Below are 27,224 nucleotides of genomic sequence, written 5' to 3'. Positions count from 1 at the left end.
CCATGCATGTACAGTAACGGCGCGGGGGGGGGGGGGGGGTGGTGGTGAGGGGGGGCGCCTGTGCGTGCAAAGTGCCTAGGGCAGCATGAACTCTAAATACAGGCCTGGCTATATAGAAGTCTGCACATCCATTACGGACAATACATATACCACCAACAGCTGTGACTATGGTGGTTAAAGAGGAAATTTACACACAATCTACACAGTCACATTTTAATAACTGCATGTAAAATCCAGAAGTATATCAAGTGATCACCTACCAATATAGATACAAGCGGCAATGGACATTATGCACATGGGAAATGAGTGCATATGTGATGTCATTAGTAGCCATCCAACAAGTATACATAGAATTCAAATTCATGTCAATTAAGTTTTTAAAAGCAGTTAAAAATTGTGAATGATTCAAGCGTTAGGTACTAAGGAGGACTTCTGTTGGGACCCTGTCATTGGCCCAATATGTGACATGGTGCAGTAGGTACTAAGGAGGACTTCTGTTGGGACCCTGTCATTGGCCCAATATGTGACATGGTACAGTTGGGGTAAATGCACTGTGCAATTTCATGTACACTGCAAACATAAAGCGGCACTCAATTCTGTGGGTATTTTTTTTATACTGTAATTGAAAAAACCCTTTTAGTTCTTTGTATAAAGGGCTTTAAAAAGAATGTCTACTCTCTTTGGTACATTACTAAATGAAAAAATTTAAAAAGGAGCACGAAGGAGGTAAGGATGGTTTTGCAAAAAACGAATGGAAAAACGTAGTGTGAGCCCAGCATAACCAGATGTTAGCTGAAGCAAAAAATACTTTGTAAATCTTTTTATAAAATAGCTGATATATATCTTCTGCACATAAGAGAATATGCTAAAACACCGAAGAGTAAAATATGCTTATACTAGACAAAGAAAAGTGAATGACACTATAAATTATGTTTCTGGGAGTTCATTAGCAAAGCCTTTCTCATCTAGGGGTTTTGCTGTGCTGGATTACCCATTGACATATCCTTAATCTAATTAACCTAAGGGTCTGTGGAAAACAGTAGGATAAATATGAAGTCAACACAGATACATGGACACATCAGTCACACTGGCAACTCACCAAGAGCTTACATTTAAAGCAACAGCAAACTAAAAATAAACCTTAAAACACATTGAATAGAAGTGGGGCCCTAGACAGGTGGGGGTGTGGGAGGAGGGGCTGGTGGCAGAGGGTTTGCGCAAATTAATGGAAACAGTGTAGAATTAAACACATTAAAAAACAAAGCTGCCCTTTGTCATACTTGTGTGCAGGACATGGACCATGGCATTTTATTTGCTTTATAAAGATATACTTTTTAGCAAGAAAATATCTAGCTAAAAAGTTATATTTAGGAGACAAAGCGGTCCGACACTATTGGTCAACCCTGACTCCTTCCCTGATGGTCTGGCACAATACTGATTCAGCGCTGTGCCCAACTGCTGGATGAGCTGTGCAGCTACTGATAGCTGCACAGTCCTCTACCTTCTCCTGACAGGCACCGATTGCATCACTTCCAGATTCCTACATGTAAAAGCCCCTGGGATCTGAAGGAAATTTGGTGATGTCGAAGTCATGTAAATAATCATAAGAATGTGACATCACTGAAGGTTCTCCAGGTCCTTTAGTTACTGTTCTAAGTGTATTTTACAAATACTGTAGGTAAAGACAATGGGGGAGATTTATCAAAGATGGTGTAAAGTGAAACTGGCTCAGTTGCCCCTAGCAACCAATCAGATTCCACCTTTCATTTTCCAAAGTCTGTGAGGAATGAAAGGTGGAATCTGATTGGTTGCTAGGGGCAACTGAGCCAGTTTCACTTTACACCCTGTTTGATAAATCTCCCCCTATGTGCATTTAAACTTGTCTGTGTGCATGTGGCAGAGCTGTTTCTGTATGGTGGTGTAGCAGAGGCGTGTGTGTCTGTATATTGATACAGCACTATGTGTGCCTGTGGGTATTTGTGTTTAGCGTTTATAATGTAGCTGGGTGTGTATGGTGTAGCAGAGATGGATGTGCATTGTGCAGCAAACGTGGGTGTATTGTGCAACGCAGCAGAACGCTATACTGTGGTTCACCAAGGTGTACCAGCGCCTTCAGAGAGTTCAATGAACCCTTAAATAGTCTGATGCAGATGAAGCTTGGTCCTTTCTAACATATACAGTTCTTTTATAGGACTTAAAAGTGCAAACTGTATATATTTAGAAATATAGTGACCTGTACTTCATAGTTACATTTAAATTGGAATAACCCTCCCCTAAATATCAATCTTACATTTAGCTTTCGGGTACATCTGGTTGTCGCACTGATTTTGTTCTAGCCCCTTAATGCCTTAGCCAAAGATTTGAGTGGTATTTTGAGGTACATAAAACCATAAAAAAAATTGGGAGGAGGGAACTGGAAAAGCTAATCTGCAATGAATTTGCAAGTTTTCTTTAGTGTTCAGAAATGCGATATTAGTCACATGCTGACTATATTATATTGAGCATTATGATCATGATTATAGCAAGTTATTTTTTTTTTTTACACCTTTACAAAATAAAATAAAACCCACCAATGTTCATGAAAAAGCATTCGATCTCTTGTGCAATTCTTTGGTATCATTAGTACACCAAAGCATTATTCATTAATTGTCTGTTATTGTTACACTGCTAGGCAATAACAGGCACAAAGCTACAGCAGGCCGCTGGCTGCCATGGTAACTATTAGCACCTGCGAGGGAATGGACTCATCTCAGTTACTAGCAGTTGCCGAAGGGTCCAGGCTGTGTATTAAAGTCAGACTCTTTCAGCTTCATTGCAGGCACAAAGACAAGGCCTGTACGATACCCAATGTTTGTAGGCCATTATTGTCATAATGCCAGCAACATAGACTTTACATTAGAATAAGTTTTGTTCAATCATGGAACTGTATTTATTAGTAGCTACAGTAATACCTCGGTGTTCGAACACTTCAGTATTAATTAAGTAAGTAATTATTAATTAACACAGCAAGTTCAAACAGCCGCACCGCTCTCTCTCAGCCTTCGCTGCAAGGAACACACTGTAAAGAAGCGGGAATTCCCTGATATAAACAAGTGTTCCCAGCACCCGTTTACAGTTCCTTTACAGTACGTAGTAGTGCAAGATGCACCACTACTTACTGCTAATCTTTATACTCTGTGGGCTGGGAAGCTCTTCACCTGAACTATGGAGTGCAAAAAACTATTAAAGACATTTACATTGTTCCCTATGGGAACACACAGCTCTGTTGAGGAACAGCCTTCCAGAACAAATTGGGTTTCAAGAACGTAGGTATTACTTTATTATTTTTTCCTGCTCTGGCTGCTGCCAGTGCCCCCTGCACCTTGATATCTTCTAGCCGATTCCTGCTTCTACATCCTGTTTGAATCCTTGTCAGTGCCTACAACTCCCAGCATGCCTCACTGCACTGTCTGTCTCCCTCCTACCTCAGTCACCGCCCACTCTCCGCCCTCTCTCCCTAGTTGGGATTACCTCCCTGGATCTGTGGCCCGCCCCCATCTTGTATGCAGCCTGCACTGTAATTGACCCTTTCCTGACTGTTAGCTGAGCTAACCTGCTGACAAGGAAAGTCCTAACACAATCTAGAAAACCCACAATGTGGTTTTATCTCTGTGAATGTTTGTACAATGAACATTTTTCTAAAAAAAAAAAAAAAAAAAAAAGAAAAAAAAAAGAACTAGATCTATAGTACAACTACCATCATGGATTATCTGCAGGGCATGACGGGTGTAGTGATGCAAATTGGAGAGCCATTGCTTGTAGTTTTGCAAGCTGTGACTCTCCACTTTGCATACTACAACCGCCATCATATTCTGATTATAAGGCATGATAATGGTGGTAGTAGTAGGAGTTATACTGACTACTATACAAGATGCTGGAAAGCTGGGTGACCTCCATTATACTACTATACAAGATGCTGGGAAAGCTGGGTGACCTCCATTATACTGACTACTATACAAGATGCTGGAAAGCTGGGTGACCTCCATTATACTACTATACAAGATGGTGGGAAAGCTGGGTGACCGCCATTATACTGACTGCTATACAGGATACTGGAAAGCTGGGTGACCGCCATTATACTGACTGCTATACAGGATACTGGAAAGCTGGGTGATTACCATTATACTGACTACTATACAAGATGCTAGAAAGCTGGGTGACCGCCATTATACTGACTACTATACAAGATGCTGGGAAAGCTGGGTGACCTCCATTATACTGCTATACAAGATGGTGGGAAAGCTGGGTGACCACCATTATACAAGATGCTAGAAAGCTGGGTGACCGCTATTATACTGACTGCTATATAGGATACTGGAAAGCTGGGTGACCGCCATTATACTGACTGTTATACAGGATACTGGAAAGCTGGGTGATCTCCATTATACTGACTACTATACAAGATGCAAGGAAAGCTGGGTGACCGGAGGTGAGACGGCACTGGCCAGCAGGCACCTTCCCCCAGCAGCAGCTCACCCACGTTCTGTGTGTGGGACAGGGCTTGAAGATGCTGCTGGGGAAGAAAGGAGAGATGGCACAGCTGACAGGGAGCACGTACAACACCCCCGGACCCCACACAGCTCAGGAGAGCACCCGCTCAGTAATTTCCCCCAGATCCCCCCTCCGATGCCAAATACATCTCCCCTGTCCCCCTTCAGCCCTGTGTACCCCTCAGACCTGCAGCGGCGGGCCGGCTCTCACCTTCCCTAAAGCAGCAGCTGCTGTATGTGGGACGGGACATGAAGAGCTGCTGCCGAGGGAAAGTGAAAGCTGGCCCGGCGCTGCAGGTCTGAGGGGTACACAGGGCTGAAGGGGGACAGGGGAGATGTATTTGGCATCGGAGGGGGGGGGGGGTCTCCGTGGGAGCTCTATAGTCCTTCCTCCCCCTCATGCCGGCAATCTGTCCCCCCACTGCCGCAGGACTCCTAAAGTGAAGGTCTGCGCTGTCCCTGCTCCCTCCGGTACCTGTGCTCTCTCTCTCGGAGATCTGCAGCAGCTGCTGTGATGTGCGCTCCGCACGCTAAGGGGTCCGGCCTGAGCTGATGGAGGAAGAGATGTCACCCATCATCATCAGATCTGACCGGGATAATGATGGGTGACATCTCTTCCTCCATCAGCTCAGGCCGGACCCCTTAGCGTGCGGAGCCCACACCACAGCAGCTGCTGCAGATCTCAGAGAGAGAGAGCACAGGTACCGGAGGGAGCAGGGACTATAGGGGGCGCCGCATCACCACTATGGCACTGCAGTAACAGGGTGCCAGAGACACAGGCAGACCTGCACTTTAGGAGTTCTGCGGCCGGGGGGGGGGGGGGGGGAACAGATGGACAGCCAATGGAGAGCGGGAAATACAATACAATAACGAAAAATACAATAAAATATAATACAATAACTTTAATTTCGTTATGGCTGGAATACCCCTTTAAGGCCCTATTATACACACAGATATCTGACAGATTTGAGACCAAAGCCAGAAAGATTTGTCTTTGCCCTTATTCACACTTCAGTAATATTTTCTAGTCCTGAAACAACCCGCTAAAAATTACGGATTGGACATCCGTAGTACATCCGTACTGCATCCGTATTTCCGTAAATCCGTTTTTACTACTGACTGCTTTATACAAGTTAATAAAGTTGAGTAGGTTAAAAAAGCACCAGTTTGCCCAACCCCTAAAATAAGTCACATGATCGCTTGTCAGCCTGTGGTTGCTTAGAAACAGAACCTTGTGACCTATGAGTCATCCGTATTTTTTTTACGGGAATGCGGAAATACGGATGCAAACATGTTGCAATCCGTAAACAATCTGTAAACAATTGATTTCAATGACAGGATCCGTGAAAAAAATCTGGGTCCGCATTAGGACATGTCCTTTTTTTTCGGCATTGATTTTCATCAGTTTCATCTACTGATGCCCAGAAAGCACTACAATGTTCTGTTTAAGGGGAAATTTTGGGCAGCCCTATACACCCCAGCTATTTATTTCATTTTAACCTTATAAATACCACACAGCCAAACTGGTAGAAGCCATAGTACTCTATGGCAGAGCCTGTTGATTTACAACCGTGGCATCTGTAAGGCTTTGCCTTGGGCCCTGTCTACTGTAATTGTAAATGACTGCTTACCTGGAAACTAAATAATTTAAATGGGATGATTTATATCAATTGGAGTAAAATAAAAATTAGTCTTTTAACATTAGCAACCAATCATATTCCAGCTCTTATATTTCCAAGGGCCCTTTAAAAATAAGAGTAGTAATCTGGTTGTTATGAGCAACACCTACACGGCACAATGCACTAGCCACTACTGCCAGGTAGAAACATAAAACACTGTATCAAAGAGACTGGTTTAATACAGATCATTTTTGGGCCCATATGATGGCCAAAAATCATGTGGTCTGTTGACCTGAACCAACTGCTTCACAGATCACTATGATTGCAATATTTCAAGTGATTTAACCCACAGTCAGGCCATATTATACTACTTTGAAACTGGACTAAAGGTTCATGCAGGCTTGTACCCTCTGACCTCCTCTTATGGTCGCCAGTCTTCTCACGTTCTTAAGTCCCACTATTTTTGTGGTATTCAATGCTATGTAAATTCACTGGTTAGGAGCACTGGGGCGTTCCTCGGCCATCTAGTACACCACTTGGCCCATGAACCAGGCAGGCTGGAAGCATGTTGTAAGCATAGTAGGCGACAGGTTGGATGAACGGTGCCTGAAACGCTTAGGGTCCGTTCACACAGAGTAAAACAGGTGGAAATCCAAGGTGGAGCTCCCTGCTGCCATCTCTATGGGATGGCTTGCGTGCTTCTGCTGTTCTATGCTCAAAGAATTGACAGGTCAATTCTTTGAGAGGAGAGCGGCGGGGGCGGAGGTGTGCAAGCTATCCCATAGAGACACTGTGTGACACTGAGGCAGGCGGGATTCTGTGGTGGGGATTTCCGCCTGTTTTACTCAGTGTGAACATACCCTTATGACAGTACATGTAAATGCTGTACACATTTGGAAAGGACAGAACTTTTATGAAAACCTTCCCAGACACCCAATGCCAAATTTAAGGCCAAACTGTTCAGGATTTTGGACAACTATAGAGCACAGGCTGTGTTAATGGTTGATAACAGAGAAAAACAGTTTGCGGGTGCTGCATACATCTGTCAAGGTCAGAACCTTAACATAACTCTTCCCAGGGACACAATGTACCTATTTGCCAAATTTGGGGTGAAATGGTCAAGGCTTTTTTGACACAAATAGAAGACAGATAGACATTCACTTCTATCATATAGATTGACATTCATACAGAACAGCACCAAGGCATGTTCCATCATCTCAAGCAGGAGCTAAACTGGTTTCTGGAGCCCCAAGTTGGTCACTGTAACTAAATAGCATTTTTTCAAGAAGGTTATAAAGTATGCAGATTAAACAATGTAATGACAGGTTTCTTCCCAGTAGGTCTATCATCACAATCCACTGCTATGTCAGTGACAATTACAGTAGCATCTCCTGAATAATCACTCCATGAATCAGAGAATATGTTGCTTTATTCCGACCATTTCATTAGGTTTAGTTCCTTTGTGCATACTGTAATTACAGCTTACTCTTATATCCTGACTACTCTTCTATTTAGGGAGAAGCCTGGAATATTGGTCTCTTAAGCTGGAAACAAATCACTAGGACACTGAAGAAGAACTTTACATGCAAAGTAAATGTCTGCAGCATGTATACATTCTATTGATGCAATCCTAACTGGGAATTATCCCTAACAAATAAATGAGAACATGAAGAATGTAATAACCCCAGATTCTCAGAATCTGTCTTCAGATATCAAATACTATTTATGAGCATACCTCAAGATATATGACTCACAGATATAGTTGGACATGTCCATCCACAATTGTCTGAATAACCTGAAAAGTTGAACTTAAAGAGCAGCAGAACTAATGTGCAGAAAGACATGGACAGAGGTGGCAACCATTTACCTTGATACCAGGGCATGCATGAAACCCATCCAGCTCACTACCAGCGCGCTAAGTCATTCACTGGCTGATTGGCTAAGTGAGCAAGGACCCTGAGATGAGGGATCACAAGCACGTACGCATGGGCTGTTTATTATTTTTACCAATACAGCAGCTAATTAGTTAAACAAGTCAGTCACTACATTCTCCCTATGGATTTTCAATCTGCTGTGAGAATGTAGTGACCGATTTAACTAATTAGCTGCCGCACCAATAAAAATAGGGCAGGACAATAAATGAAAAAAAAAAAAAAATTCAGGACATCAGTTTGGTTAATTGAGGCCATAACTGGGTTTTTTTTTTCTTTACGACTAAATCGCCCAGCCCTACTACTTATGGTATATATAACTGCATTTTTTTCAGTCATGTTAAAAACTCACAAATACAGACCTTTGATCAGTTCAGCCATTGTTCTGTATTTTCAATTAGTGATTAAAATGAGCAGAAAAAACAAAAGTGACATCCAGCTACAAGTGATAACAAACCAAGCTGAACAGATTAGTAGCTGCCCACGGTAGGCTGTGATTTCCTATAAACTCTATGTACCTCAAGTTCTTTGGTTTTAATGCAGTATAGGCAATCAAATAAGACATCAGCAGAAAATGGATTTAAAGAGAAGCACAGCTGCGTAAAGGAGAAGTCCAGCGATAATTTTTATTTATGCATGGTATTGCCCCGCAAAAGTTATACAAATTACCAATATACATTATTTCGGGAAATGCACATGAAGTGTTTTTTTTTTCCCTGCACTTACTATTGCATCAAGGCTTCACTTCCTGGATAACATGGTATTGTCACGACCCAACTCCCAGAGCTGTGCGGGCTGTGGCTGCTGGTGAGGATGATGGCAGAGGGATGCTCAGTGTCCCTCCAGTGCCCTGTGTCCCTCATTGTCCCCCTGCCATCATCCTCTCCAGCAGCCACAGCCCGCACAGCTCTGGGAGTCGGGTCGTGACATTTCTCATAGTAAGTGTATATTGGTGATTTGGGGAGGGGGGCAATAAAATACTTAAATAAAAATTTTCGCCTGACTTCTCCTTTAATATCTATGCATAATGGAAGGTTTGTGTCCCTCCCCTGCTATGGTTTTCTCAGATACTTTCTGTAAATCATGGCGTTCCCCCACAGAGTTCACCTCGGCAAATCTATATAAAATTCCTGAAATGTTGTACTTTTCACTTTGGCCACTGGGCCTCATAACAGGCTGACACCCCCTGTTCTACAGAGATCACTTTTCATTATTCCTCACCAAAAAGGTAAGATTCTATGTGGACAAAATAGGACCTATCTTTGACAACAGTGGATAGTCACACCTCCATGCCTCTTGCACAAGTTGCAGAGCATGCTTAGAACAGTCCCCTATAGAAGTTAGAGTCATTTTCACACTATGGGTTTCTATGGCCCCTGCAGCTGCTGTAAAGCATCTCTAAAATTCTATTTGCCCGTTAACAGCAGGTAAAAGGAGTATTCCCATCTCAATATAGATATACTTGAAGGGCTCATCAATTTAAATATTTTTTACAAACACATTAATTTAGTAAACACGTATCCTTCTCCAGATAAACTGCTCTTTCCCTTTCATTATTGACAGCTCATTGTAATCTAGGTAGTTGGCAACCACTCTGCACAAAAAGCAGTGGTGGGCTGGTGTATCTATAGCTATAAATTACATGTATAGACATATTAGCAAGACTGCTAATTAGGGCAAAGTGGTGGTTGTTAACCTAGACAATCACCTGTCAAAAATTAAAGGGAAGGAGCGGGCAAATATTGCAGTAAACTTGCTAAATGTGTAAAAGTATTTAACTTAAAGGAGAAGTCAAGGATGTATTTTCCAAAATGCAGGGGCAGGGGGGAAAATTACAAACCTCACCAACTCACTTTTCCCCGCCGCTCCAGGATATCCACCAGAGCTAAGTGATTACCTGGTTGATGGGCAGCCCGCTCAGCCAATCAGTGACTGGGGTGCTACACTTCTCCAGTAACTCATTGGCTGAGGGGTCTGTCCATCAGCCAACACAGGTAAAATGCCTTCCAGCAGGGGTACTGGAGCTGGTCACGTGACACAATACGGACGCGGGGAGAGGTAAGTTAGGACTGCTTGCTATGCTCTTTCCCCTGCTGCCTGTAGGATCCTTTATACGGCCAGACTTCCCCTTTAATACTAAATTAGTTGAGATGGGAATATCCCTTTTAAACAAGACAGCCTTTACCATAATAATGTGTACACAAAAAAACGAACACTAAAATTAGGAAATAAAAACAGACTACAAAAAGAGAATGACTATCACTACCTGTTCTTAACCCCTTGCCGCATATGGACGTACCGGCACGTCCAAATCTGCATACAGTTCCTGCAGATGGACGTGCAGGTACGTCCACGGGATGACAAGGGCGCAGGAGCTGCACTCCTGTCATCCCCGGCGGGGCCCGGCTGTCAGTGATAGCCAGGCACCCGCCGCAACTGCCGAGATCCGTGCCGTGCCCGGATCCCGACAGTTAACCCCTTAGTGACCGCCGATACGGCGGTCACTAATGGGCCGGCGCTGCAGTGCTTTTCATCTCCCCCCACCGTGAATCCACGGTGGGGGGAGATGAAATAAGTGAATCAGACCCCAGATCAGCCCCCCCCCCCTCCTAGTAGCCAGTCACTAACCCCCCTCCCCCGGCGGCCATCGGATCCAAGATGGCCGCCGCCATCGCTGTGAACAGAGTATATCTGTTCACAGCGATGGAAATGTAAAAATGAATTAAAACCCCATGCTCTCCGCCACCGGAGGTAGCGGAGAGCATGGGGCAGTGATCGGGGACCCCCCTGTGGGGTCCCGGAACAGGCGATCGGCGGTATATACTATATACCACCGATCGCCTGTTCACAGTGCAGGGATGCACTTTTTATCCCCTGTCACCATCAATGATTGGTGACAGGGAATAAAAAGTGTCATGGTCCGTCCCCCAAGTCGCCCCCCACCCCCCCAGTCACCCCCCGTCCCCCAGTCACCCCCCCTACCCCTTATACGTTACCTGATCCTGGAGCTCCTTCCTCCTCGACGTCCTGGCTGGTTATGAAGTGCGCATGCACTACATAACCAGCCAACTCTGAAAATTTAAAGTGACAGAGACCAATTTGGTCTCTGTCACTGAACTATGATTACTGTGATAGAAAATATCACAGTAATCATAGTAATACAGTGAAAATGAATGTGTAAAGTACAAAAAGTGACAAACACACAAAAAAATAAAACACACACTTTTTATTATAGTAATAATTGCAGTTTACTCCTAAATTACCCCTAACCCCCCGACAGATTACCCGTAACTACCGCAGGTTGCCCGTAACCACGTCAGATTGCACGTAACCCCCCAGATTACACGTAATCACCGCACGTTGCCCGTAACCACCGCACGTTGCCCGTGACCCCCTCCAGATTGTCTCTATTCACCCCAAATTACATGTACCCACCCCAGATTACCTATAAGCACTTCAGTTTATCCGTAACAAATCTAGATTGTCTGTAACCCCCCCAGGTTGCCCTAACCACCGCAGGTTGCCGTAATCATGCCAGATTACATGTAACCCCCCCAGATTGCACGCAACCACCGCAGGTCGCCTCTGACCACCGCACCTTGCCTCTGAACACCGCACCTTGCCACTGACCACCCCAAATTGCCAATGACCCCCTCCAGATTGCCCGTAACCACGCCAGATTACAGGTACCCACCCCAGATTACCTATGAGCACTTCAGTTTATCCGTAACCACCCCAGATTGCCCGTAACCACCCCAGATTGTCCGTAACCACCCCACGTTGCCCGTAACCACCCCACGTTGCCCGTAACCACCTTATGTTTACCGTAACCACAGCAGGTTGCCTGTAACCACCCTAGATTGCCTGTAACCACAGCACGTTGTCTGTAACCACAGCCGGTTGTCCGTTTCCTTGTCAGGTTGCCTGTAACCACCCCAGGTTGCCTGTAACCACCCCAGGTTGTCCGTATCCACGTCAGGTTGCCTGTAACCACCCCAGGTTGCCTGTAACCACAGCAGGTTGTCCGTATCCACGTCAGGTTGCCTGTAACCACCCCAGGTTGTCTGTAACCACAGCCGGTTGTCCGTATCCTTGTCAGGTTGCCTGTAACCACCCCAGGTTGCCTGTAACCACCCCAAGTTGCCTGTAACCACCCCAGGTTGCCTGTAACCACCCCAGGTTGCCTGTAACCACCCAAGGTTGTCCGTATCCACGTCAGGTTGCCTGTGACCACCCCAGGTTGTCTGTAACCACAGCCGGTTGTCCGTATCCTTGTCAGGTGGCCTGTAACCACCCCAGGTTGCCTGTAACCACCCCAGGTTGTCTGTATCCACGTCAGGTTGCCTGTAACCACCCCAGGTTGCCCGTAACCACAGCAGGTTGTCCGTATCCACGCCACGTTGCCTGTAACCACCCCAGGTTGCCTGTAACCACCCCAGGTTGCCTGTAACCACCCCAGGTTGCCTGTAACCACCCCAGGTTGCCTGTAACCACAGCAGGTTGCCTGTAACCACAGCAGGTTGCCTGTAACCACAGCAGGTTGTCCGTAACCACCCCAGGTTGTCCGTAACCACAGCAGGTTGTCTGTAACCACAGCAGGTTGTCCGTATGCACGCCACGTTGCCCGTAACCACCCCATGTTGTCTGTAACCACAGCAGGTTGTCTGTAACCACAGCAGATTGTCTGTATGCACGCCACGTTGCCCGTAACCACCCCAGGTTGTCTGTAACCACAGCAGGTTGTCTGTGACCACCCCATGTTGACCATTTCCACCCCAGATTGTCTGTAACCACAGCAGGTTGTCTGTAACCACAGCAGGTTGTCCGTATGCACGCCACGTTGCTCGTAACCACCCCAGGTTGCCTGTGACCACCCCATGTTCACCGTAACCACCCCAGGTTGTCCGTATCCACCCCAGATTACCCGTAACCACCCCATGTTCACCGTAACCACCCCAGGTTGTCCGTATCCACCCCAGATTACCCGGAACCACCCCAGGTTGCCCGTAACCACCTCCAGATTACCCGGAACCACCCCAGACTGTCCGTAACCACCCCACGTTACCTGTAATCTCATTTTCTTTATTGTATTTTAGTAACTGCGCTATTCTAATAACTATTACTAGCTGCGGTTTTGCTCCAGCAAATTGGCGCTCCTTCAGTACAGTGGTTTATGACCACATTTGGGGTACTGTTCTACTCAGGAGAACCTGCGTTACAGATTTCGGGGTACATTTTTTCTCCTGTTCCTTGTGAAATTTTGAAATTTCAAACTAAACAAACATATTATTGGAAAAATTCGAGTTTTTAATTTTTACTTTCTAATTTTGAATACTTTCCTCTAATACCTGTGGGGTCAAAATACTCATCCTACCCCAAGATTAATTCTTTGAGGGGTGTACTTTCCAAAATGGGGTGACGTTTGGGCGGGTTCTATTCTGCTGACACTACAGGGGCTCTGCAAATGCACCTGGTGCTCAGAAACTTCTTCAGCAAAATCTGCATTGGAAAAGCTAATTGGCGCTCCCTTCCTTCTGAACCCCGCTGTTTGCCCATACAGTGGTTTACGCCAACATATGGGGTACCGTTGTACTCATGAGAACCTGGGTTACAAATTTTGGGGTGCTTTTTCTCTCATGTTCCTTTTTAAAATGAGAAACTTTAATCTAAACGTATATATTATTGGAAAATTTTAATTTTCCATTTTTTTACGGCCTAATGGTGAATACTTTGCTCCAGCCCCTGTAGGGTTAAAATGCTCATTATACCCCTAGATTAATTCTTTAAGGTGTCTAGTTTCCAAAATGGGGTCACTTATGGGGGTTTCCAGTATACAAGCCTCCTAAATCAACTTAAAAAAAGAACTGGTCCCTAAAAAAATCAGTTTTGGAAACTTTCACGAAAATGTGGTAATTTGCTGATAAATTTCTAAGCCCCGTAACACCCTAAAAAAGTAAAATATGTTTATGAAATGAAGCCAGAATAAAGAGGACATATTGGTAATGTGACTTAGTAACTAATTTATGTGCTACGACTTTCTTTTTTTAGAAGCAGAGAATTTCAAAGTTCATAAAATGCTAATTTTTTAAATTTTTCATGATATTTTGATGTTTTTCACAAAAAACACATAAAGTAGTGACCAAATTTTGCCACTAATATAAAGTGCCATATGTGACGAAAAAAACAGTCTCAGAATCGCTAGCATACGTTAAAGCATCACTGAGCTATGAGCGCATAAAGTGAGACAGGTCAGATTTTGAAAAATGAGCCTGGTCATTAAGGCCCAAATAGGCTTAGTCTTGAAGGGGTTAAAAAACACAATTGTGAAGGTCACTTTGGGGCTATAGGTGTAAAAGACTAAAGACTGTAGCATATATTACCAAAATGCCTTTCTTTAATAAAGAAGGATAAAAAACATTTACTTTACCTTTCACACTTTCAAGATCTTTCCTATAGGAAAACAATAAATACATGTTACAATCATAGACTAATATACAATATGAAGCATATAACTGTATATTATAATATAAAAATCATTCATTTTAAACTTTCATTTTTATGGAGATCTTGTTTGGTCTCGATATTCATCAATACCAACATCCAAAAGTTTCTATTATTCCAGACACTGTACAATCCACACAAGGTCTCTATAACACACCTGACATGTCAAGGTCATGAGAATTATGGACTGGCACAGCTAATACGTTGTGGGGATAAGGCAGATCTACACTCAGAAAAGCCCTTCTAATAAAAGATGCTACATTACACTTTTTATTTGCTAATGTATCCTCAGTTTTAGGTTTTATGTGGAACTCCTCTGCTAAAGAAGAACTACATGGAGTTCACTGAAATCAGACAGTATCTTACGCAAATATATCTTTTGCTAGCGTACTCCAGTGGCTACTCATGTATTTAGCATTTGCTCCTGCTGCATATAAAGGGATGCTCCACTCTGAACAATTTTACTTTGCTAGAAGGGTTTTTGGGGTATTAAAAGGGTTGTTTTTTATGTCTCTCTAAGCCAATTTTATATATTTTTGGGCCTGGGCTACCCATTTAAGCAAGGTGGACCCCAGTAAACAGCTAAGTGGCAAATTTTACCAGCAACACCTCTACAGATGAAGATATTTCAAGATAATGAAACGGCTAGGCTGTCAACACAACACACAAGAGAGGTCTGCCTGTTTAATAAATGTTCTATGTAACCATCTTATGGTCAAGTTAAAGTGTAACTGTCATTTCAAACAACTTTGCAGAAATTAATAGTAGTACAAGCGATTTTAAGAAACTGTAATAGCTTTTATTAGGCAAAAGACTTTCCTTCTGTACTCAAAAAGTTGTTTTGCAGCCTCCCCCCTCACTTATTATCTGTTCATTATCAGGCAAAGTCGTCTACATTACAGAGGCGCAAAGTGAAGAAAAGAGCCCATTGTAACCTATAAATGGGGGAGGGGCGAGAGGGGCAAGTGAGCAGAGAGAGGAGACAAAGCCCTGAAATTTGGAGACTGTGGGCATATAAACACTGGATTCACAGGTCAGACTGCTTAGTGCTGGTCTGGGAACTTGGTGAGGTAAGATTGCAGGATGCTCTGGTTCTATCCTCTCCCTGCTTACTACCCCTCTCGATCCCTTCCCTCTCCATAGACCATAATGGACACAGCAAACCTGCTTCTTTAGAAGTGAGGGGGGGGGGGGGGGGGGGGAGGCTGGAAATCATAATTTTGAGTACAGAAGGAAACTCCTTTGCCTAAAAAAAACTATAACATAGTTTCTTAAAACCGCTTGCACTATTGATTTCCACAGTGTTTTTAAATGACAGTTACACTTTAAAGGGAATCTGTCAGCACCTATTCTGGTTCTGGGGTGCTGACAGTGTGATGAGGGTCTGTGTCTGTTAGTGTGGTGGGCTACCTTTATTTTTCATATCGGTGGTGTACTTTGTCCCCATCTGTGCCGTAATTTTCTCCACCACTGTCAAAGAGGGGGAGTGGTGAGGTCTTCGTGCCGCACTTTGGGCCGCCTCACCACTGCCTCCTCCCAGCTTCTCTTGAATATTCATGGCGCCCGTCCCCAGCCTCCTGGCGACGTAATCTTTAGTTGCCTGGGTCTGTGCATTGTCCGCGTTCCCGCGGCCTTATTCGCGAATGCGCCGTAGTGCACTGTGCGAAGCCATTAAGATGCCCTCAGGCTTTGGGCCTCAGTGCGCCTGCGCCGGTCCGACACACTATGGCGCATGCGCAAATCAGGCCGCGGGAGCGCGGACAATGCACAGACCCAGGCAACTAAAGATGACGTCGACAGGAGGCCCGGGGGTGACGGAAGTTGTGAATATTAAACAGAAGCTGAGAGGAGGTAGTTGTGAGGCGTGCCGAAGTGCGGCACGAACGCATCACCACTCCCCCTCTTTGACAGTAGTGAAGAAAGTTACAGCACAGATGGGGACAAAGTACAACACAGATATGAAAAATAAAGGTAACCCACCACACTAACAGACACAGACCTTCATCACACTGTCAGCACATCTGAACGAGAATAGGTGCTGACGGATTCCCTTTAATGCCCCTTTCATACTAAGCAAGAACGTCGGAATTCTGTGGCGGAGAGCTCCGCCGGGGAATCCCGCCTTGCTTAGTGTCTCACTGTGAGTAAATGAGAGGGCGCGCGCTCCTCCGCAGCCGCCACTCTCCGCTCAAAGAAGTGATATGTCATTTCTTTAAGTGGAGAGCAGCAGCTGCGGAGGAGCGCGCCCTCTCATTCACTTACAGTGAGACACTGAGTAAGGCAGGAATTCCGCAGTGGAATTCTGACGTTCTTGGTCAGCGTGAACAGGGCCTAAGGCCGGGTTCACACAGTGTATGACAGCGGCTTTTCTGTAACATGGTCGTGTCACAGAACAGCCGCTGTCTGTGAAGTTCATGCTGGCTGTACCGGCCAGATCAACTTTACTTCTTTTAATTTGAAATGCGGGCACATTCGGGTGTGTCCACATACCAAGTCACTATTGCAGACAATGTAAAGTGCGGCTGGAATAGTGCCTGCACAAAAATGGCATGTCAGTTTCTATGGGGCCGTATGGAATCCCGGCCGGAGTGTATACAGAGTGTATACACTCCGGCCGAGATTCTATAGAACACAATGGTATTTTAATTTTCAATAAATAGCGGCTGGTGTTGCAAGAGCCGTTATATATTGAAAATTTACGATGTGTGAACTTAGCCTAAGGGATAAAAATCCTAAACAGAGCATAACAATAACGCCTATTTAAAATCAGGCCACTGTGTGGTCTCTTAACCTCTTAAGGACCCATGACGTACCGGCACGTCATGGATCACTGTCACTTAAGGACCCATGACGTACCGGTACGTCAGCCCTTTAAACGGGCGCCGCGGCCGGCCGGGTCCCGATCGGGGGAGATAGCCTGCTATAATACATAGCAGGCCATCTCTCCCTGTCGGCATGGAGGGTTGTTAACCCCCCCCATGCCGACGATCGCCGCTATTGGCTGATAAGCCCATGGCGGCGATCGGAACCTTTCCGGGCCATCGGTGGCCCGATGACCCGGAAAAAAATGGCGGTCGGTGCTGTCCGAGGACGGCACCGACCGCCATTACTGTAAAAAGTAATGGTGGTCACGGTACCACCGTCCCGATCGCCGTGAACGGCCGGCCAGCCGGCCGGCCGTTCACGGCGATCAAAGTCCCCACAAGTAATAAATACCTGCTCCGGACCCCTCAGCTTGGTAGCTGAGGGGTCCGGAGCAGGTATTTGTACATTACTCACCTGTCCCGGGGTCCTGATCGGCGTCTTCCGGGTTCCCGGCGTCCTCTTCATCTTGTCGGGACTTCGGCTTCTTCCGTGAGTCCCGATCGTCTGTTTCCGGCTCCAGCGTCGTCTTTTTTCGTATTTTTCCGGCTCCAGCGTCGTCTATTTTCGGATCTTGCTCTCTGCTGCCCCCTAGCGGCTGATAAGTGTAATACACGTATCAGCCACTACAGGGATGTTCAGAATGTAGTAAAAAAAATTTATTTTTTCCCAATTTTTTTTTTTTTCTATTTTCCGCACCCTATCGCCGCTGAGTGTTGATCAGCATCGCACGAAAGTGCGCTGCTAATCAGCAACTCCTCCTTTTTGGCGTAGGGTGTTTTTTTTTATATCCTACTGCCACGGTCTGCTGATAAGTGCCGAACATAAGTGCGGCATTCATCAGCAACACCATTTTTGGCGTAGGTTTTTTTTGTATACTTACTGTAAAAAACACGTAAAAAAACATTACACCACACTACATTGAATAAAGTTTTACACTACACCACTACATACCCCATATACCAATCCCCGTATAAAGATGGCCCCCAGGGTGTTTTCGGTGTCGGACGCATACGCTATTATTGCCTCCGACACCAAAACAGCCAGTGGGGATGAATGGGGGGATCCTTTGTTCCTCCATTCATCCTCATCCTCCTCATCATCCAGTGACGTGTCTGGGAGTAGCGTAGCGTACGCTGCCCCCCAGACACGTCTTTTCCGCCAGTACCGTCCCAATAAGAGATGACGGTATGGCGTGAAATTCTACAAACTCTGTGAGAGTACCTCTGGGTACACTTACAGATTTAGGGTACGTGCACACTGCGGAATGGCGAAGGATAACCCTTCGTGCATTCCGCAGCTGGCACCCGCCGGCGGACTGATGCAGGGGCGCGTCTCCGCCCGTGTCATAGACTCTATCCTATGCATGGGCGGATTCCATCATCCGTCATTCCATCAACACGTTGGACGCAGAGCGGAATCCGCCCCTGCATAGAATGGAGTCTACGACACGGACGGAGACGTGCGCCTGCATCAGTCCGCCGGCGGGTGCCAACTGCGGAATGCACAAAGGGTTATCCTTCGCGATTCCGCAGTGTGCACGTACCCTTAGAGTGTATGAAGGAAGGGACACTCGAATCCAGCCCCCAGATGCCCCCTCCCCCCCCATCCTCGGAGTTAGTGGGGACATCGTCCGGGAACTGATCTTCCCACTGCTGGATAAAGGTTATCACCTGTACAGGGATAACTTTTATACCAGCACCCCCTCTTCCGGTCCCTCGCTGCCCGAGCTACTGTAGCTTGCGGCACGATCCGAACATATCAGAAGTAGTAATAGCGCCCTAATATTTAGCAGCCATGGAGCGGACCCAGCACTTCTGGATATGAAGGACCCCGGATCGCACCAGGACAACATTTTCCAGGTGACGTCCCCCACACTGGAGAAAGGGAGACCCCAGAAGAAGTGCAGAGTGTGGGGTAACAGGGGGATCAGGAAGGACGCCATTTACCAGTGTGACACCTGTCCTGATCCCCCCGGCCTCTGCATACTGGATCGCTCCAAGGCGCACCACACGTCACTGGGGTTCTACATTATCTAAATTCCGTCCCTTATTCCTATTTCAGGGGTCACGTTGATCCAGGGATTATTCTGATCGCCATTATGGAGTCGGGAAGGAATTTTTCCCATTGATGAGGCTACTGTCGTCTGCCTCACGAGGGGTTTTTGCCTTCCTCTGGATCAACACAGCTTGAATTTGATGGAATCCTGTCATTTCCAACCTTATAAACTAATAATTGGCCTAATACCCCCAAATAAATTAGAATTGTCCCTTTTCCCCAGCTAAATAGGTATGGCCGCCATTCCCATTAGAAAATGCCATGATGCAATTACAAAGCCTCTGTGCGGCCAGGACAGTAGAAACCCCCCACAAGTGACCCCATTCTGGAAACTACACCCCATAAGGAATCTAACAAGTGGGGCAGCGGGTATATGGCCCCCTGGTGACGGCCACATTTGGGACGTGAAAATGAAAAAAATGGTATTTTTTATTTTCACGGCACATGTTCTACACATGTGCCCATCACTAGTGGGGTCCATATGCTCACTGCACCCCTTGTTAGATTCCTTATGGGGTGTAGTTTCCAGAATTGGGTCACTTGTCGGGGGTTTCTACTGTTCTGGCAGCACAGGAGCTTTGTAATTGCGACATGGCCTCCATCCCCCATTCCAGCCTCTAAATGGCGCTCTGTCCTTTTGGTGACTTGCCCTGTGCCCATATGGCAAATTATGTCCACATGTGGGGTATTTTCGTACTCAGGGGAAACTACCCTACACGTTTTGTGTTCATTTTCTTTTTTAACCCCTTGTGGAAATGGAAAAAAATCAAGGCTAGACCAACATTTAGTGTAATTTTTTTTTAATTTTTACTCTAAATCATTGATCTTGTCTTGATTTTTTCATTTTCACAAGGGGTTAAAAGATAAAAAAAAACACAATGTGTAGAGCAATTTCCCCTGAGTACGGAAATACCCCACATGTGGACATAAAGCGCCATGCGGGTGCAGGGTAAGCCTCCAAAGGGAAGGTGCGCCATTTGAAGGCTGGATTTGGATGGAATGGATTTCGAGGGGCCATGTTGCATTCAAAAGGCCCCTGTGTTGCCAAGACAGTTAAACCCCCCACAAGTGACCCTATTATGGAAACTACACCCCTCAAGGAATGTAACAAGGGGTGTAGTCAGCATATGGACCCCACTGGTGACGGGCACAAATGTGGAACAATGTGGCGTGAAAATGAAATATTAAATTTTTTACACTATAATGTTGGTCTAGCCTTGAATTTATCATTTTCACAAGGGGTTAAAAGAGAAAAAAAAACACAAAATGTGTAGAGCAATTTCCCCCGAGTCCGTAAATACCCCACATCTGGACATAAAGCGCCATGTGGGCGCAGGGCAAGCCTCCGAAGGGAAGGAGCGCCATTTGGATTTTAGAGGTTGGATTTGGCTAGAATGGATGATGAACGCCATGTCGCATTTACAGAGCCCTTGTGCTGCCAAAACACTGGAAACCCCCCACAAGTGACCCCATTCTGGAAACTACACCCCTCAAGGAATCTAACAAGGGGTGCAGTGAGGATATGGACCCCTGGATGACGGGCACATTTGTGCCATGAAAGTGAAAAAATGAAAATTTTCACTTTCACGTCACATTTTTCCACATTTGTGCCCGTCACCAGTGGGGTCCATATGCTCACTGCACCCCTTGTTAGATTCCTTGAGGGGTGTAGTTTCCAGAATGGGGTCACTTGTGGGGGGCTTCCAGTGTCTTGGCAGCACGAGGGCTCTGTAAATGCGACATGGCCCTTGAAATCCATTCCAGTGAAATCCAGCTTCCAAAAGCCAATTGGCGCTCCTTCCCTTTGGAGGCTCGTCCTGCGCCCGCTTGGCACTTTATGTCCACATGTGGGGTATTTCCGTACTCGGGAGAAACTGTGCTACATGTTTTGTGTTTTTTTTTTCCTTTTATCCCTTTGTGAAAATGAAAAATTGAAGGCTAGAACAACATTTTAGTGTAAAAAATACTTTAGTCTTTTTTCAAGCCATATTGTTTGGAAAATCTGTGAAGCACCTGTGGGGTCCAGATGCTCACCGCACCCCTTGTTACATTCCTTGAGGGGTGTAGTTTTCTAAATGGTGTCCCTTTAGGGGTGTTTTTTAGGTTTTGGCACCCCAGAGCCTCTGCCAACCTGAAGTGGTACAGTCAAAAATGACCAAAAATAACGGAGCCATTGAAATTCACTAGGCGCTCCCTTATATCTGAGGCTTGTGGTTGCGTCAAATAGCGCAATAGGGCCACATATGGGGTATTTCTATAAACTGCAGAAACGGGGCAATCAATATTGGGGTGCATTTCTCTGGTAATAGGTTTATAATTATGAAAAATATTGGATTACAATAAAATCTCTGCACAGAAAATTAAAATTTTCAAATTTCTTACACACTTAGCTTTTATTTCTGTGACTCCCCTAAAGGGTTAAAAAACTTTCTGGATGTGCTTTTGCAGAGGTCAGGGGGTGCAGTTTCTGAAATGGGGTGCTTTGTGGGGCTTTCTAACATACAGGCCCCTCAAATACACTTTAAACCTGAACAGGTCCCTAAAAATATCTGATTTTGAAATTTTACTGAAAATTTGGAAATTTGCTGCTAATGTTCTAAGCTTCCTATTGTCTAAAAATAATGAAATATAGTTTAATAAATGCCGCCAACATAAAGTAGACATGTTGCTAATGCTATTTAATATATAATTTATGTGGTATAACCATTTTCTGTATAAGCAGAAAAGTTTTAAAGTTGGAAAAATGCATTTTTTCACAATTTTTCACGCTATTTTGGGTTTTTTCATAAAGATTCGTTATAAGTATCGACTCCAATTTACAAGAAATGTGAAGTACAATATGTCACGAGAAAACAATCTCAGAATCAGCCGGATAGGTAAAAGCATCCCGAAGTAATTAATGAATAAAGTGACACTGGTCAAATTCATAAAATTTGCTCCGGTCCTTAAGGCCATTTCAGGCCCGGTCCTTAAAGGACAAGTGCCATGAAAAACTTTTTCCCAGTAATTGAAGCACATTACAAAGTTATATAACTCTGTAATATGCTTCAATCACCTATCTGCCTCCCTTCCCTGTCTTTTCCCCCCTCCACCCCCCACCAGGAAGTGTCCTGACTCACACAGACCTGATTACTGTCGTCACCGTCACCAAGCTCTTCTCTCAGCTCCTTCTCCTGTTACACTAGCCTCCCCCCTCCCCTGCCTTGTCAGGTGACAGGCTTGCTCACCTCCGATTGGCTAAACAACTGCAAGCCATCACTTGTCACATCTCACTTGCTTATCTTCCCTCAGACTGACTCCGGCACATAGACAGCTCCCCCCTCCCCTCATACCCTCTCTCCTGCTGCCGTGGACTTAGTGAAGGAGTCATGTCACTAGAGAAGATAAGCTGAGCAAGCAGAGTCACCTGACAAGGAGGGGAGGGGGAGGCTGGTGTAACAGGAGCTAGAGCAGCCCTCCTGCTGATGACTCATCCTCACAAGAAGGAGCTGCCTGGTGACGGTGACGACAGTAATCAGGTCTGTGTGAGTCAGGACACTTCCTGGTGGGGGGTGAAGGGGGGAAAAGACAGGGAAGGGAGGCAGATAGGTGATTGAAGCATATTACAGAGTTATATAACTTTGTAATGTGCTTCAATTACTGGGAAAAAGTTTTTCATGGCACTTGTCCTTTAAGGGGTTAAAGTGTCACTGTCGTGAATTTTTTTTTGCAGAAATCAATAGTCCAGGCGATTTTAAGAAACTTTGTAATTGGGTTTATTATCCGAAAAATGCATTTTTATCATGAAAAAGCAGTTTGAAGCTCTTCCCCCTGTCTTCATTGTTCTCCTATGGAGAGAGCTAAAGAAAAGACCAAAACAGGACAACAAAGAGTTAATCTACAAATCCCTCACGGGATATATCCTGTGACAGTCACCAGTGACCTGTCTGAGCTCAGATTACAGCTGTCACCCAGCTCCGTGCCTGTAATCCTCTGTTATCTGCTTTCTGCTGCCGGCTAACTCCCTCCTTCCTCCTCCCCCCTCCCCTCTCCCTAGAACAGACAGGGTACGTCTCCTGCAACAAGTCACAATTTTCAGATTTTTCAGAGTGGATGAAAAAGAGGAAGGAGGGGGGGACCTGGGAAAAGGCTTTTTACATGCAGATAATGGCAGATTTGGCTAATAAACCCAATTACAAAGTTTCTTAAAATCGCCTGGACTATTGATTTCTGCAAAAAAAAAAAAATACGACAGTGACTCTTTAAGTGTAACATTCACAAGCATATATCCCGGAAAAATGAACTTCCTTTTGAAGTCCATATTATAAAATAAAAATGCTTAAAGAATTATGCCAAAATTAAGTAAACATATGCTAAATGTTTCTATTAATATATATATGTTAATCAGTATGGCAATCTGTGCTTCAAAAAGAACAACCTAAAGGGGTTATCCAGTATTATTAAAAAAATAAAAAAAAAACAGCTGCTTTTTTCTATGAATGTTACTTTGTGCAAGTATTGTGCAATGAAATTCTTACACAAGTGACTGCATAATTGTGCATAGCTGTTATGGTATGCGCTTTTCTATTTGCAATATGTATGTGGAATGTACCATCTCTTTTGCAAAAAATCAATGTTAAAAAAAAAAGAAAGAAAATTAACACTTTGTACATGCTTGTTTTATTATTAGCACTGTTACTGAAGTACTGTATTGTCTAAGCAGATAAATTAAAAAATCTTAAGATGAATCTAAAAACCCCATGTACTTGAGGAATTGTCTGGCATATTTTATTTGCAGAACAAAAATAACAAAAGAGCACTGGAAAGTGGCATTCTCGTACTTCCTGGCTCTTTGCAGCCTTATTGTAACATTTCTAATCCTGTCCACAAAGCACAAATGTTCTGTGCTTAAAAGAGACAGGCAAATGGAGTCTAATTTTATCATAAATTAATTGCATCTCAAGCTCATTTCTTTCAGGGCATGATAAAATTAGTAGGTAGGTGCCAGTTTGGGGGAGGTTCAACTTTTGAGTAGGCTCATTTTAGTAAAAGAGAGTGGGTTAATTTGTGCCCAAAATGGTGACTATTCTTTAACATTTAGGCTGGGTGTACATACTGTAATATAAAAGCTAAACATAACCATCCTTTTGAATAAAAATAAAAATGTGTAAAAAATTGAAAAAAAAGAAAAGAAAGAAAAACAGGCATATTTTGCTAAATCAGGTGCTAAATAATAAGAATTATTAGAATATTGAATATTAGAATATTGAAAATACCGCTGTATTTTACAGTGTGTGAACATAGCCTTAAAGTGACTTTAACACAGAGCAGATTCTGATAAAAAAAATACAGTTAGGGTACTATTACACTGAACGATTATCGGCCCTATCCGGCTGATTATCGCTCCGTGTAGTAAAGACAACGATCAGCCAATGATCGTTGTCATTGGCTGATCGTCGATATAGGTTCTGACCTATAATCGTCGGGCGCCGACAGCGCACCGCTATTACATGTAGCGGTGCGATGCCCGGCCGATGCTGACGATATAAAAAGAGGAATACATAAAAAGAGGAATACATTACCTATCCAGGCTGCAGGGCTCCTCTTCCAGCTTGTCGTTGATTGGCCGAGCAGCCTGTCAGCTGAGACAAGCCACTGTGAAGCGGGAGTGCACAGAGGAAGAGGAGCCCTGTAGCCTGGATAGGTATGTATGCAGTTTAAACAAGGGCTGCAAGGACATCGGTAACAATGTCCCTGCAGCCCTTGTTAAACGATTATCGGGCCGTGTAATAGGCCCAGTAAACGAGGGCCGATCTAGCAGATCGGCGCTCATTTACAGGTATTATCGGGCCCCCATTGGCCCGTGTAATACCCCCCTTACTCTTCAATGCAAGAAACGTTTGTGGCCACACCCATTCCCATGGCATGGATTTGTATAGTCCACAAATGGATGGAACCAGAGACAAAGAGAATCACTCCCAAGCCATTTTCCTCCTCTTCTAGGGGTAAGCGCATTACCAGTTCGGCAGAACACCATAAAAGTAATGTAACTCGTTATTTACTTTGTAAGGGTATGTTCACACTGAGCAAATGTGGCGGAATTGATAACTCAATTCTTTGAGCGGAGAGCGGCAGAAACAGAGACGCAGGCCCTCCCATAAAGAAACAGTGTCACACTGAGGCAGGCGGGATTACTATGTATAGTAACTTGCAGACATCTACCATTAGGGTACCTTCACACGTACCCTATTCACACGTACCCTATTCACACGTACCCTATTGCAGCGGATTTCATGCTGAGAGTTTTGCAATGAATCAGATTACAGCTGTATCTGTGAGAAGCGGTCTGTCACTGAGCGGGGGATCAGGAGATGCCGCAGAAGGGCACCAGAGGGAGCGTGGACATGTAAGAATGGCTTCTTTATTTATTTATTTTTTATGTAACAGCCAGGGATGTGGAGACGGTAAGCCAGTCGGGAGGTCAGCCATAGTGATATAGAGGGGTGAGACATAGTGGTATAGAGGGGTCAGCCATAGTAATACAGAGTGGTCACACATAGTGGTATAGAGGGGCCAGCCATAGTGATATAGAGGTCAGATATAGGTCCAGATTTATAAGGTGTCTGTCAGTGTCTGCGCTCCTAAATCATCACAGCCCCACAGGAACTACTCACTGCATTTCTGAGCGCAGCCGTGACATCACAGGAACGGGAGCCCGACGGGGGACCATGAATCTTGATGCTGCACTGCGGGGGCGGGTAAATGGGAGTTCTTCATTATGATCCTATCACCCCCTGCCCCCCCTGGATTTTTCATTGTTACTCAGCATACCCCTTTAATTTCTGCCTGTCTTTCTCTAACACACACCCTGTTGCAGCAATAGTACACACAGAGCCTGCTGCAGCCATAGCGCACACACACACATCCTGCTGCAGCCATAGCACACATACAGCCTGCAGCAGCCATAGCACACTCAAGAAAAACACTCAACCCTCTCCCAGAGAGAAAACAGTATACTGAGGACAGAGGTTACTGCTACACTACTTATGTCTTTTCCTCCTCCTTCCTTATATTACACAGGATCTGTTCATATTACCCTGCTACACATTTACCGCATCCAGGAGTAGAATACCGCACAGATCTACCCTACACAATAGACTGTCAGCTCAGAAACAAGCAGCCAAATAGTGACCGACAACTTCTCTCTGACCCCCACTTATCTATTAGGGCCAGTGCTTTATTGCTAATATATGGAGGAAAGTACATGTATGTGAGAAAGAGATTTTCTGGTTTTAATAAGGGGCTTAGATTGATAGAACAAAAAATAATAATGAGGAACATTTATAAAATTTTATAATAAAAAAGGGGTCAGACAGTGATATAAACTAATATAGTTTATATATTTTTTGTAAAAAATAGCCTTTATTAGTTTTCCACAAACAAAACACTTTTTTAAAGCTGGAGTCGGCACATTTTTTTCAACTCCTGCCAAAACTAGCTGACTCCACACTCTTGATTTCTAAAATCTCCAAAGAGTTGGAGAAATGGAAAGATCTTCCACTCTCACTTACTGGCAAGAGCACATTTGATCAAAATGGTCAGCTTTGCAAGACTATTGTACCCACTTCAGATGCTCCCTCTCATGATATATCATTCAGATATTACTAGAATACAAGCATTGTTTGCACAATTTCTATGGAAAGGGAAGAGGCCGAGGATTGCATATAACAAACTATGTCTGCCCA

The 27,224-nt window shown here is 44.7% G+C and overlaps 1 protein-coding gene across 1 annotated transcript in view; it reads right to left on the bottom strand.

The window, feature by feature from the left end:
- Positions 1 to 27,224, bottom strand: part of DTNBP1 (dystrobrevin binding protein 1) — a 104,151-nt gene that overhangs the window by 44,132 nt on the left and 32,795 nt on the right. Inside the window, exon 7 of the mRNA XM_069957989.1 lies at positions 14,507 to 14,529. Within this exon, the coding sequence (XP_069814090.1) occupies positions 14,507 to 14,529 (23 nt within the window). The remainder of the gene's footprint in view (positions 1 to 14,506; positions 14,530 to 27,224) is intronic.

The sequence above is a fragment of the Dendropsophus ebraccatus genome, chromosome 2 (genome assembly GCF_027789765.1).
Source record: "Dendropsophus ebraccatus isolate aDenEbr1 chromosome 2, aDenEbr1.pat, whole genome shotgun sequence".
In the NCBI taxonomy this organism is placed as follows: Eukaryota; Metazoa; Chordata; class Amphibia; order Anura; family Hylidae; genus Dendropsophus; species Dendropsophus ebraccatus.
This window is presented reverse-complemented; position numbering and strand designations above follow the sequence as displayed.